The sequence below is a fragment of the Canis lupus genome, chromosome 18 (assembly GCF_011100685.1).
Source record: "Canis lupus familiaris isolate Mischka breed German Shepherd chromosome 18, alternate assembly UU_Cfam_GSD_1.0, whole genome shotgun sequence".
NCBI classification, from domain to species: Eukaryota; Metazoa; Chordata; class Mammalia; order Carnivora; family Canidae; genus Canis; species Canis lupus.
The window spans coordinates 46,167,441-46,182,375 of NC_049239.1; the positions used below are offsets into that span (position 1 = coordinate 46,167,441).

General features: G+C 49.4%; 1 protein-coding gene across 5 annotated transcripts in view; it reads right to left on the reverse strand.

Annotated features, from left to right (window-relative positions):
• MOB2 (MOB kinase activator 2) overlaps positions 1-14,935 on the reverse strand; it is a 78,329-nt gene that overhangs the window by 14,544 nt on the left and 48,850 nt on the right. Inside the window, exon 1 of one of the 5 annotated variants that reach the window (XM_038563553.1) lies at positions 2,953-3,110. The exons of the other annotated variants lie outside the window; for them this stretch is intronic. Within the exon in view, the coding sequence (XP_038419481.1) occupies positions 2,953-3,062 (110 nt within the window). The 5' untranslated portion in view covers positions 3,063-3,110. Of the gene's footprint in view, positions 1-2,952; positions 3,111-14,935 lie in introns of those variants that run through there. 5 annotated transcript variants of the gene reach the window in all.

Sequence of the window (14,935 nt, forward strand, 5' to 3'; positions counted from 1 at the left end):
TGTGAGCTGGCATGGACACGTAATATATCCACACTGAGCAAGGTGATCCAAGTGTGTAGGAGTGATGCCCGCCCCACAGACTGGGAAGGGTCTGTCGGCCACAGGAGAGGTGTCTCCCCTAAGGATGCAGACACACTGCAAGGGATCCATTGCCCAGGAGCACCTGCGGATGGGCTGCAGCTGAGGGAGCACTGCCCATGCTGATGTGGTGAGCAGTCAGCTCAACCCCAAGGGCTGGCCCCCATGGGCAGATGCAGTAATGCCCCCGCTGGCACAGCCCCACCATCTAGGAGCTGTAAGTACATGTCAGGTTTGGAACATGGGATGCCTCCTTACAGCCTAAGCCATGCTGGGGCAAGGGGACGCTGGCTCCCAGGCACAGAGTGAGGCCAGGTGTACGCAGCAAGCAGGTGCTGAGCCAGGAGAAGAGATGGGCAGGACAGGTGGAGACCCCGGTCTTTCCTCAGAGCCCTGCTCAGTCTGCTGTCCCCCAACCTGACTCCGGCGGTGCTCCCTGGATGCTGGCATCCCAGAACAGCTGAGGTTCTGGCTGGAATGGAGGCCGAGCAGATGGAAGAAGGCCCCCGTGGGAAGTCGACAGAAGCGTGAGACCCTGACCCTGCAGGAGGTAGCTCTATGAGATGGAGAGCAAAATGCCAGGTTACGAGGACCCTATGGATGGATGCATGGACGGCAGACCCACGGGCATAGAGGCCCCACAGAAAGTGCGTCACAGAAACAGAGCCTGTGCTGGTGGTGGTGGTCTGAGAAGGGAAGGACCTGTGGGGAGGGCATCTGAGGACTGAGAAAGCAGGAGCAGGGTGCCCACCTTCCTGGGTGCAGCCCATCACTCCCTACTAACAGGGAACTCCCAAGCCCAGGCTTGCCAAGAGCAGCTCTTTGGGGATCAAGAGCAGCCTCTAGGTTACGTGCACAGGACTCCCTACTCCCCAGGGGGCAACAGGGCCCCAAGTCCAGGCTCCTCCTGACCTTCCCAGGACAGTGATGAGGGCACGGGTTCCACAGGGATGGCACTGACAGCACTGTCACCCCAGATGGCCCACCAGCAGGGTCAGACATCTACCTCAACCCCAGAGTGAAAACCCTAGGGCTTAGCACCACTCCCAACCCCAAGTTTCTGATGCGGCGGGTCTGAAAACCACTTCTGATATGTGAGGTGCCCTGCATATATTGCGTTCTTGCCGCTCCTGGTGCCCTGGTGTCACTATACTCCTTCCTGTCACAGAGCTTTGGAAACCAAACGCTGGGAAGATCCCCCCGGGGACTCCCATCAAATCCCCATGGGCTACAACTGGCCAGGTACTGTGGAGAGGGACGCACAGGTTATTTTCCTTCTTGGTTTAACTGCCTGGCAGTTAACACCCCCAAACAATGCACGCTTTCACAAACCTTTGTGTCCCCTACAAAACGAGAGCCACCAAGATGGAAAAAGCCACAGAAGACTGAGAAAGGTACACAGACATCACTGACTGAACGTCCACGTGAGTCAGGTGCTGCTGCATGCGGTCTGACCAAGAACCCAAGCCACAGTGTTTGCTCAGAGTACAAATTTTACATTCACTTTTCCATTGGCAGAGTAAGTACTCTTCCTGTGACCTGGGCTGCAAAGTCACCTCCACCGTGAAGTCCTCTCAGATCTCCCCAATAAGAAGGGCCTGGGCCTCTAGTCTCCCACAGCAGCATGCTGCTGCCCGGCCAGGGCAGGCTAGCCTCTGTCTTCTGCAGAGCCCCCTCCCACCATGCACATGCACACAGGCGTGCACATGCCCATGCAGGCACCCACCATGCCCTCCACATTGCCAGTGATGGTCTTGTCCCTGATGTGAACCAAAGACCTGGAGGGGAGCACCCTCAGCTTGTCCACATTTCCAGATCTCACACCTTAGCATTATAAAAGGCCAGCTTGGGCCAGCTAACAGCTTGGCTCTCTGCTCGGAATTCCCCGTGTGGCACACAGGTGGCCGGATGTGGGGAAGGGCCCTGTGGGAGAGAGGGGCAGAAACCAGAGGTGCCCACAGATGGTGGGTGGCACAGACATGCACTCGGTCCCTCCATGCCAGCCACCACCAGCTGGGCTGGGCTACCTGTCAGACCCCCGGCAAGAGGCCTGCTCAGCTCGGTTACACTTAAACACAGAATTGGAAAAGCAAGAGACATTTACTCTCATTTTTAAAATGATGACCTACTAAAGTCTCAGGTGAATGTGAGATATCATATCAATCTAGCTGGGACACTCGGGATGCTGACTCTGGCCGCACTTCTAAGCCCTGCACAGCCCCACAGCTCTGAGCAGGCCTGCCCACCTCTAACGGCCAGCTCGGCCCACTGCTGCCGCCAGCTGATCCCACGCCTGCACCCTCCCACCAGTAGGCCACACGCTCTGCCCAGCACCTGACATGGCTTCTTCTCAGACACAGAAATGGCCCCGGAGTGAGTTTCTCTAGACCCCTCTGCAGGTCAGAAAAAGAAACTTAAAAAGCTGTCAGAAATGACTTTCCTGGCAACCCGCACCTCCTTGAGCAGACAGCTGCAGCCCACGTCAGGTCTCTGGACAAGGCTACTCACGGAGAGCTTCCGGTTGTCCAGCCGGGGACAACGGGACAGACACCCTGCCAGTCTGGCAGGCACGGGAGAGGGCAAGGCAGGACCGCCATGGGAGATGGGTCACTGCTGGGCCGCCTTTTCAACCAGACCCTCCAGGGGCGAGCTTCCTCCCATAAGCAACAGGAAGTACCGGCATTTAGGGAAAACCTGACTCCAAAGTTCCTGACCGAATCAAGCCCCCCCTCCCCCGGCCCCCGCCCTGCCAGCAGCTGCATACAGCCAGGACCTTTGTTGGGAGAGTAGCAATCACAGCACTCCTCCCCAAGCTGACCCCTGGGCAGGGCTAGGGACAGTGAGACAGTCCCCACCACCCCCTGCCCCATTCACCTGAGCACTTTGCCAACAGCCTGAAGCACCATTTTGCAGCTGAGTCCAGTTTTGGGGGGCTGGGTGAGCAGAGCTCGGTCTGTGGGGAGGCTGCTGTGATCTCCAAGCATGGTGGGGCAGCGCAGAAACGGGGAGGGAAAGTGGGAGCCACGGCACTGGACTGCCGCTCCCTCCTCCCTCCCTCCCTCTCTCCTCCCCCCAAGGAGACCAGCCAATGAGGACAGGCAGGGAGTGAAAGAAGGGCTCTGGCCTGGCAGAAAAAAACAGCTGCTCCTTTTACAGGCGAAGGCTGGCCAAGTCTGGTTAAATGAGGGAGTGTCTCAATCGCCTTTTCAAAGTGGCGCCTCACGGGCGCTGTGTGGGGTAAGGCCACTGCTGAGGAGACAACCCTTGGGCAGGACCCATCAGCGAGGCCCCAGGGTGGTACCACGTGGCCCCTCTGACACAGAAGGCAGCAGCTCTGCCCCCAGGAGCTCCGGGGCCAATGCCCCCCCCCAACCCCGCCTGAGCCCAGCCCAGCTGACACAAGAGACCAGCAGGGGCAGGGGCGGGGGTGGGGTGGGGGGCTACCTGGGCTGGCCACACACCTGCAGGGCATGGGCATGGGCTTGCAGCACACCTACACTCGTACAGCCTTGGAAAGAGAAGGCTGGCTGGCTCCCAGGACGTCCAGAGCAGGCAACGAGTTGGCACGGGGCAGAGACTGCTCCTGGAAGGCAGACCTCGATAGAAATATCCAGAACTCCCAGTGGGGGTGCAAGAAGCTGAGTGCCCAAGCCTTCTTTGCAGCTGTTCTAAGACACAGGAGGCCACAAAGTACTGAGAAATCAAAGGTCTGAAAGAGGATGGTGCTCTGCTCAGTCCTGGTTTTAGTTCTGGCCACAGGGACAGTGACAGCCTGTCCCCACGCTCACTGAGAAGCCCCACCCAGCCCAGAGCACAGCCAGAGGTCTGCCAGGCCGCTGCACCCAGATGCCCAGGCTCAGCTCTGGCCTCCACTCTCCAAGGCCACATCCCACAAAGCACCCTGCTGACCTTCTCATCTGGCCAAGTTCAACCCAACTCTGCAGGGGCAACCCCAAAGACACTGAAAGGACAGATTAACATGCAACAGCAAAGGGCAGCCTCTGCCCAGCACAGCTGGTGACACTTCCAGCCACCTGTGAGGCAGCGCAAAAAGGGCCCCTCCTCCCTGGCAGAACAGTGCTCCCGTGGCCACCCTGGAGTCAGCATGACCTGAGGCACTCCACTCGCTTGCTGCCTGCCCAGGGTAGAGCCACTAACCAGAAGGCCACACCCGGGCAGGTGGGTGTGGAGGCTCCAGGAGGGGAGGACACAATGTGTGGGGGCTGCAGTGGAGCACTAGAAGAATACTCCAGGCTCACCTTGTTCCACTGCCTTCCCTGGCATCAGAACCAGTCACTTCTCCAGAAGCCCTGGTCCCTTGTATTGGAGAAGACAAAAACCTGACACCCAGCTGCTGGGTGGTACTTTCTTAGGTCCTCTTTGCTGACAGAGCAGGGAGACGTGCGTGCGCTCACCTACATACCTAAATCACCATCTCTGCGCGCCATCTGCATAATGTTGTGCACATGTTCGTCCCAATGCCCCAGACAGATCCGTCACCCATGGATCACCCCAGCCTCCTCCCCTGGCTTATCTATAACCTCCTGCTCCAACAAGGAGACACCTCTGAGGAGCCACAAGGTTCTGTATCACTTAGTCAAAATCACGGCAGCCCGGGTGGCCCAGTGGTTTAGCGCCACCTTCAGCCCAGGGCCTGATCCCGCAGCCCCGGGATCGAGTTATGGAGCCTGCTTCCCTCTCTGCCTCTCTCTCTGTGTCTCTCATGAATAAATAAATAAAATCTTTAAAACAAAACCACGGCAGAGGGAGCTCTGCCCTGTAAAGGCAGCAAAACCAAGGGGCCCAGTATTCTTATTAGTGGTACAGGAAAGTGCAAGCTTCATTTAAAAGCAAATGGGAAAAGCTTTGTGGCCGAGTCCAATGAGATAGAAGAGAGTAAGACAGAATGAGCACCCCACTAACAACCAAACACCCCAGAAAGATACACACACAAAACAGATGAAACCTGTAACCCAACAAATTAGGCAATCTAAGGAATAAAGTGACTTAAAAGAGGATTTGGAGAGGCAAAAGAACTCAAAATAGGAATGAGAAACGAGAGCCCCTGAAATGCAGGCTAACCCAGAAGGAGCACAAGGCCAACTGGCAGGAAATAAGGATGGAAAAAGTGTTTTTAAATAAAAAAAAAGAACAAAGAGACATTCACTTGCATGACAGTGGGGTGACAAGTCCCAGGCTGACCTCCACCACCAGCCGCTACAAACTGGGTGAAATATACAAAACAGCAGGTTTCAGGTACTAACTAGACAACTTGCTGGCGGCCCAGGACAGTGCCTGAGAGTAGGGGGCCCAAGGGTGAGCAGCGATCAGTGCCGGCTGGAGGCTGGGGTACAGGCAGGTGAAGCCCACAAAGGCCTTGAAGTCTTAGATGGAGGCAAGGATTGAAACTGGGGCTGCTGTCACGTGCAGGGCAGGGTGCCAGATGGGCTGCGCTGCCTAGAGAAGGGACTCCAGGAAGAAGGGACTGAAAACCAGTTAAGCCTCTGGCTGGCCACTCGGCAGAAGACTCACAGAGCCCCTCCATGGGGCCTGGCAAAGAGCAGTTATGGGGAACCATAAGCTCATGGGGTGCTCTGGAGGTCGTGAGGGGAGAAGACAGACATCCCCACTCCCACAGGAGACCCTGCGTGCACTCCGTTGAGGCTCCCCAGGGCCTCGGCTGGCTACGGCAGCCCCACAGGAAGGTTTCTCTAGACCTGCCCTCATCAAGCTCCAGCAAGCCTCAAAGGGTTTCTGCTGAACCAACAGCCAATGAACTGCATCCTCAAATAACCACAGCACTCTTTCAGGAAGGACAAAGAAACCCAGGGCTTTAAAAGCACTTGCCACCACAGTACCTAATGTGCGCACGCGCACAGGTATGTGAAGGAACAAAAAATGTTACCCATAACCAGGAAAAGTAAGAGTCAACAGAAATAGACCCAGACACAATAAAGACGCTGGAAGTCACAAAGACTTTGAAACTACAACAATAAATACATTAAACAATTCAAGGATTTACAGGAAAGAATGAACATAATGAGCAAAAGGACTGGAATTCTCAAAAGAGACACAGACATACCAAAAAACAGAAATTTCTAGAATTGAAAAATAGAATATCTAGAATGAAATTATATGGGATATACTTAGCCGATTAAAGAGTGAAATAGAGAAGTTTGTAATAAAAATTTAACATTAAAGTTTATAGAACACAGCTAAAAAGCAGGGCTTGGGGAAAATTTAGAACTATAAACACTTATGTTACAAGAAAAGGCTTAGGGACCCCTGAGTGGCTCAGTGGTTGAGCATCTATCTGCCTTTGGCTCAGGGTACAATCCCCAGGTCCTGGGATGGAATCCCACATAGGGCTCCCTGTAGGGAACCTGCTTCTCCCTCTACCTATGTCTCTGCCTCTCTCTGTATGTCTCATGAATAAATAAAAAACCATTAAAAAAAAGGCTTAAAATCAATGACCTACACAGCCACCTTGAGAAGCTAGAAAAAAGGCATATTAAACCCAAAGGAAACAGAAAGGACATCATAATAGAAATCTATTAAACAAAACAGACAAATAATGAAAAATTAACTAAACACAAAGGTAACTTCAGAAGCTTAAGAGAACTGATAAATTTCTCAGCCAGACTGATGTAAAAAGGGGAGGGTGTGGGGGTGCAGATGGCCCATGGCAGCCACGGAACAGGACGTGCTGACGAGCCGAGAGATGCTGGAAGGATATGAGGGAATGCTGTTGAGTCCCACACCACTGGGACTGCTGTGAACCACCGAATGCCAGCAGAAATGAGACAGTTTCCTTTTTTTTTTTAAAGATTTTATTTATTCATGAGAGACACAGAAAGAAAGGCAGAGACAGAAGCAGGCCCCATGTAGGGAGCCTGATGTGGAACTCAATCCCAGGGCTCCAAGATCACACTCTGGGCCAAAGGCAGGTGCCAAACCACTGAGCAACCCAGGTGTCTCTGAGACAATTTCTTTTATAAACATAAGTTACCAAAACTGACACAAGAATAGAAAATTTGGATTTGTAATAAAAAAAAAACTTTCTATAAGGAAATGCCAAATGCAGGTGACTTTATGAGTGAACTCTGCCAAATATACAGATGAAATAATAGCAGGGCATTTGGGTGGCTCAATGGTAGGGCATCCGACTCTTCCTTTCAGTTCAGGTCACCATCTGGTGGTTGTGGGATCGAGCTCCATGTCCGCCTCTGTGCTCAGTGCAGAGTTGGCTTCAGATTCTCTCTCCCCTCCCTCCCTCCCTCTCTCTCTCAAATAAATAAATAATATCTTTTCTAAAGAAAATCTAAAGTTAATATCCAATGTTCAGCTGAAAGCCTATACATCCTTCCCTTAAGATCAGGGATCAGGCAGGGATGTTTGCTCTCAGTATTTCTATTCAGCACTGCACTGAGAGTCTCAGCTGGGGTAATGAGGCAAAGTAAGAAATAAAACGTATAAATATCAGGAAGGAAAAGGATATCTTGTTTGGGAAATAATATGGCTATATATACCAAAAGGTCTAGAAATGCACAAAAAGTCTGCTATAGCTGATAAGTAAATTTAGCAACATCACAGGATGCAAGGTCAATATACAAAAATTCATTTTATTCCTATATACTAGCAACAAACAAATAGAAAACACAAGTTATAAAACTTTTATTTAGTCAGGGAGCCTGGGTGGCTCAGTCAGTCAAGCACCTGCCTTCGGCTCAGATCATGATCCCCCACATCCGACTCCCTGCTCAGCAAGGAGTCTGCTTTTCCCTCTCCTTCCACCACTCCCCCCTACTCCCGGCCCCGCTCATGCTCTCTAATAAATAAAATCTTTAAAAATAAACTGTTATTTACAACAGAACTTTTAAAGTTGAGGAACAGATTTCATCAAAAGCATATGGAGCCTCTCACTGGAAAAAGCACAAAGCGTTAATGAGAAAAATTAAAGACAGAAATAAATAAAGATATCTACCCTCAGCCTAGATTAGAAACCTCGATGCTGTTGGGAATGTCAATTTTCCCAACCGGACAAAGATAAAGCACAAGCCTATCACAATCCCAGCAGAATGTGCACGTAGAAATTGACAGGGTAATCCTGAAATGTATATGAGAATGCAAAATGCCTCATAATAATTAAATGATCCTTACAAAAGAAGAACCACATTGCAAGACTTGCTAATTTCAAGACTTACTTTAAACCTATAGTATTCAAGAAATTGTGTTACTAACAATAAGAACAGCTATATCCATGTAAGTAAAACAGTAAGTTCAGGAATAGTTCCACACTTACATGGTCAATTGGACCTCAACACAGATGGTAAGTCAATTCCATGGAAAGGGAAAGTCTCTTGAATAAACACTGCTACTAAATTGGAGAACAAAGAAAAACAACAACAAAACTCAACCCCTACCTCACAGCACAGACAACAGGTAATTCAGGATGGACAAGAGACCTCAAGGTGAAAGCAGAATCACGATGCTTCTAACAGCAGAGAAGACGTGTGCTGCCCTCAAGGTAGGCAAAAATGTCTTAGGACACATGAAGCACTAACCATAAAAGAAGAGTTGATAACATTTCATTAAAATTTAACACCCACCCTCCCACACTCCTATTCAAAATACTATTGAGAAAAATGAACAGGCAAGCTACAGACTGGGAGAAAATATTCATAATACATATACCTGGCAAAAGCCAGATATGTGGACTCTATAAAGCAGTATAACAATTCAGTAATAAGACAACCCAATTTTTAAAAAGGACAAAAGACCAAGGCCCCCAGGTGGCTCAGTCGGTTAAGCATCCAAGTCTTGATCTCAACCTCAGGGTCCTTTGTTAAAGCCCCATGGGGCAAAAGACCAGCACACAGCACACTCTACCAGGGAAGCTACTGGTATAGCAGATAAATACAAGAGAAAGTGCTCAGCATCACTGGTCAGTAGGAGAAATGCAGCACAGGTCCATCACTGATGAGACTCCACTACGCTGGCTAAAATTAAACACAGAAAGAACCCAAGCGTCAATAAGAAGGCAGAGCAAGAAAACTGACACACCACTGATGAGATAGAGAACAGCACAACTACTCAAGAGAATGGCTGGCAGCTTGTCATAAAGTGAATGTGTCATGTATGCTCTAAACCAGTAAGTCCATGCCTAAGTGTTTGCCTATGAGAAACGAAACACGCATCCTCACAAAGGACACAAGAATGCTCACAGCAGCATTACTACAATAGCCAAATACTGCCAACAACCCCAAGGTCCATCGACAGAAGGACAGACTGGTTATGGGCTATTCCTATGACAAATACCACTCAGCGGCCCAACGCCTAACATCACTAATAAGACTCGTCGTATGCTCCACCTCACAGACAGCAGGATGAGAAACAAAATGCCAGAAAGAAAATAGCAGGTCCGCACAGTTCCATTTACATGAAGTTCTAGAAAAGGTGAGGTTAATCTTCGACAAAAAAATCTTCTTGGGAGGGGAGGCAGCAGGGAAACGGAGAGGACGGAACTTTCTGGGCTTGGGGTGGTAAAGCACAGGGTGTTTCACATATGTCAAGACTCAGCGACCTGGACACTTGAGATATGGGCATTAGACAGTCTGTAAACTATACACCAATTTAAAAAACACTGAAAGTTTTTATGAAGGAAGAAAGAGCATTTTAGGGAAAGCAGTAGGGAAACCGGAGAAAGACTGGACACCACGCACTGAACCAGTGCGTGTTGGAGCAGAACCACCCACATGGAAGTACAATCAAATCACTGGACCAAAGATACTAAAAACCCTTCCACAAAAAGACTAGCTTGAGAGGGAAACTGATTTTCATCAGACTCTCAATGACTCTTTCTGCTGGAAAGCTGCTGTTACCAACAGCATGTGTGCCCATTCCCAGTCCTTCCAGAGGTCCTACCTGCCAGGGGGAGGGTGTCTGAACATGTGGCCTCTGGGAGGTGATTAGGGGCAGATGAGGTCACAAGGGTGGACCCACGATGGGATCAGGGACCCTAAAAGGGGAGAAAGGGATCTCCATCCCCAGCCCACCAACATCCCAGTTAGCCAGGACCCTGACATCAGATTGCAGAACCGTGAGAATAAAGGCGTGCTGAGGCGCCTCTCTGTGCTCTTCTGTTCTGGCGGTCTGAGCTGACATAGCCATGTGTGGTCAATGAGGCACAAGGACAGAAAACGTGAGCCAAAGACTCCATATTTACCCAAAGTGTCTTTCAAGTGTAAGTTCTTAACTAGGGATGATACTGCCCTGGGGAATGTTTGGTAATATCTGGAGACATGGGCAGAGGCCAGGGCTGCGCCCCCCGCCCACCTCCCCATCCCCCGCCAAGAATCACCTGGCTGCACACAGCGCAGAGGTGAACAAGCCTGCGAGTAGGTGCAGATAAGGAGCTCAGGCCCCATGGTGACCACCAGGCCTCTTTGCATTTACATCACTGCTTCTCAAGCTGTTTCCAGCATAGCAGTAACAGCAACTGGGAGCCCACCCGAAATGGCTGCTCTCGCGTCCTCCCAGCCCTACTGGCCTGGATGCGCTACAGTGAAGCAGGCATGTAGGTAAAGCAGCTCCCCAGGCACTTCCGACACAGCCAAAGTGCTAAGAACATCCGTGGATGACCTGTGAGCACCAAGGATATTCTACCTTGAGAAGCAACATTGAACAGGAACAACAAATATCATTCCAAATCAAGTGTAGGAGGAAGGGGAGCAATATTCAAGACTTCTCACAGGAGGAAACCAAAGGGCAACAGCCAGAAGACCATGGGACTGGGGACTTTGCAAAGGTAACTGCAGAAAAACCTCAACATTTAAAAAAATTTTTATTTTTTTCTTCCAAATTTTTATTTAAATTCTAGTTAGCATACAGTGCAATACTGGTTTCTGGAGCAGAATTCAGTGATCCGTCGTCACCTGCACACCACATCCAGTGCTCAGCACTACACATGCCCTCCCTAACCGCCATCTCCCATCCCATCCCTCCCCCAGCTCCCTCCACCCTCCCTGTCTGTTCTCTATCCTTCGGAGCCTTTCATGGTTTTCATGGTTTCCTTCTCTTTTTTGCTTCCCCTATGTTCATCTGTTTTGTTTCTTACATTCTGTATATGAGTGAGATCACCTAGCATTTTTCTCTGACTGATGTACTTCACTTAGCATAATACCCTCTAGTTCCATCCACGTTGTTGTAAATGGCAAGATTTCATTCTTTCTCATGGTCTGAGTAATATTCCATTCTATATACATATACCACAACTTCTATATCCATTCATCAGTCAGTAGTCACCTGGGCTGTTTCTAGAGTTTAGCTATTGTTGATAATGCTGCTATAAACACTGGGGTGCAGGTGCCCCTTCAAACTTTCATTTTTGTATCCTTTGGGTAAACTCACTAGTGCAACTGCTGGGTCCTAGGGCAGCTCTATTTTTAACTTTTTTTTTTAAGATTTTATTTATTTATTCATGAGAGACACATAGAAAGGCAGAGACACAGGCAGAGGGATAGGCAGGCTCCCTGTGGGGAGTCTAATGCCAGACTTGATCCCAGAACCCCAGGATTACATCCTGAGCTGAAGGCAGACACTCAACCACTGAACTACCCAGGAGCTCCAACCTTTGTTTTTTTTTTTTTTTTTTTTTAAGATTTTTTGTTTATTCATTTGACACAGAGAACAAATGAGCACACAAGCAGGGGGAGCAGCAGGCAGAGGGAGAGGGAGAAGCAGAGTCCCCGCAGAGCAGGGAGACCAACGTCAGGCTTGATCTCAGGACCCTGATGAGATCATGACTTGAGCCTAGAGCAGATGCTTAACCGAATGAGTCACCCAGGTGCTGCATTTTAACTTTTTGAGGACCCTCCATACTGTTTTCCAGAGTGGCTGCACCAGCTTGCATTCCCACCAGAGTCAGGGGATTCCCCTTTCTCTGCATCCTCGCCAACATCTGTTGTTTCCTGACTTGTTCATTTTAGCCATTCTGACTGTTGTGAGGTGGGATCTCACTGTGGTTTTGATTTGTATTTCCCTGATGCCAAGTGATGTGGAGCATTTTTTCACGTTTGTTGGCCACCTGGATGTCGTTTTTGGGAAAGTGTCTGTTCATGTCTTCTGCCCATTTATTTAGCGAGATTATTTGTGTTTTGGGTGTTTGGTAAGTTATAGATTCTACATACTAACCCTTTATCAGGTATATCATTTGCAAATATCTTCTCCCATCCCGTAGACTTCTAGCTTTGTTGATTGTTTCCTTTACTATGCAGAAGCTTTAATCTTGATGAAATCCCAGTAGTTCATTTTTGCTTTTGTTTCCCTTGCCGCCAGGGACGTGTCTGGTAAGAAGCTGCTACAAGGTCAAGGAGGCTGCTTGTGCTTTCCTCTAGGATTGTGGTAGATTCTTGTCTCACATTTATATCTTTCATCCATTTTGAATTTATTTAAAACATCAACATTTCTTAATAATCTTCTTTTTTATTGTGGCAAAATAGACATAAATGTACCATCTTCACCGTCTCTAAGCCACAGCTCAGGGCCACTATACACATTCACACTATTGGTGCAGCCGTCCCCACCATCCGTCTCCAGGACTGTCCATTGTCTCAAATGGAGACTCTGTCCTCCTGAGACACTGGCTTCATCTCTCCCCTGGCCCTGTGACCACTGTCCATTCTCTGTCCCCAGGAGACACTAACCCCTATCCCTCCCCTGGCCCTGTGACCACCTTCCACGCTCTGTCCCTGTGAATCTGAAGACTCTAGGAACCTCAGGTGGGTAGAATCCTGCAGGATGTGTCCCTTGGTGTCTGGCCCGTGTCACTCAGCATCACGTCCCCCAGGTCCACCCATGCTGTGGCAGGTGTCAGCACGTCCCTCCTTGTTCAGGCTGAGTGACTGTCCAGCGTGTGGATGGCCCACATTTATCCCCTTGTCTGTCGATGGACACTTGGGTGGGTCCCATGTATCGGCTGCTGTGAACATGGGTGTGGAGCTTCCACTCCCGGCCCTGCTCTCGAATCTGGGTAAACACCTACAAGGGGAATTCCTGGATCATACAGTCATTCCATTCTCAATTTTTTGAGGAACCACCACACTGTTTTCCAGAGCAGCTGCACCAGCTTCCATCCCCTCTAAATGGATGGTGCACGAGGGTCCACCCTCCACAACCTTCCACACGTGAGGTTTCTACTTTCTGTGTTTGTCTTGTTGGTATGGTTGTCAAGGTCTAGGCACAGGGGGTTGGTATGGCTGAGAACACGCTTCATGGTTTGGAGACATAGATGAAGGGGAGGTTCTGGACCTGTACGTGAAGTACCTGTAAGGACACATGCGTCCTCTACATTCCCACCTTTTCTACCTCTGTCCACTGAGATGGCCAAGAAAGAAGACTGGCTCAGAAGTAGAGAGCATGCCTGGTGTCCAGACTATAGCCTCTACACGTAGCTGTCCCTGTAGCAGCCAGGCAGACTCCTAAATACCCATTCCAGGTGTGTATCTTGCAGTCATGGGTGGGAAAGGATGGCAGTGCTGCCTGAGGCCAGGAAGGTCACTGTCACCATGACTCAGAACCAGCCTGAAGACATTCCCTGGCCACGTGTGGAGCAGTGGAAGCATAAATATAAGGACAACGACCCAATGGGTCGAAACACAGAGGTGTTCAAACCTTAACCAAATGATATGTTTTACAGAAACACTTCATTGTTGCTCTCTGGAGGATGGCAAATCACCAAATCTGTATGAAATGAAAGGAAAGAAGTAGCGCTTGTCCCACTCGTTGAGGTGCCCAGTCAGTGGAAGAGGGGAAGGTTTTCTTTCTGGAAGTATTCCATCTGAGCAGTGAACAGAGGTTGGGATGTGGCCTCTGTAACATCTAACAAAGGAGTGATCCTGGGCAGTGGTCAGGAGTGTGCAAGCCAGTCACAGATAGCCTGAGAGTCCAAGCCTCCAACTAGAGGTACACACACACACACACACACACACACACACGAGGAGTCTTACCCCCAAATAAGAATTCAATCCAATTAGTGTCTTGGGATAGCTGACAACTTACAGGACACGGGGAGGAATTGTGCTAACCTGTGTCCTACGGAAATACCATAAGAGAAGTGGCCTGGTCTCCTCAATGTGACCATAGGGAGGAAACAGAAGGAGCAGAGCCTGCAGACTGAGAGACTAACTTGCTGAGTAAAAGGGAACAGCGCTGTGACAACATCACCCTCTTACACTCAAGCTGTGTGGGGTGCCACCACTTAGGGCCTGGTTGAACAGGACATTGGATTCTCTGTACTGTTTGTTCTTGCAATTTCTTGTAAATTTATAATTATCTCAAAACATACAGATAAAGAGAGGGGTGTCTGGGTGGCTCAGCGGTTGAGCGTCTGTCTGCCTTTGGCTCAGGGCATGATCCAGGGTCCCAGGATCGAGCTCTGCAGCTTCTCCCTCTGTGTATATCTCTGACTCTCTCTGTGTCTCTCATGAATAAATAAACAATCTTTTTCAAAAATGAACAAAAGGATAAAAAGAAAATTATAAAACGTGTCAACAAACCACAACATACAGATTCTACTTTAATTCAAACACTAAAAAAAGTTGTAAGAACCTAGAGAAATATGAACATGGATTGGATATTTAATGTTATAAAGGACTTCTCCTTTGATATGATAGCAAAATGTCCTCTGTTTAAGGAAAAGCAGCCCTCTCCTGTCACAATGTCCAGAGTTTGCTTCAGAGTAGCTCAGGGGATGGGGTAAAGGTCAGAGAACAGGGAGATTAGGGTCATACAAGGTGTGAGTTCGGAAACAGGGCTTAGGGCCACGTGCCACGAAAACCTCACTTTGAACTACACACTC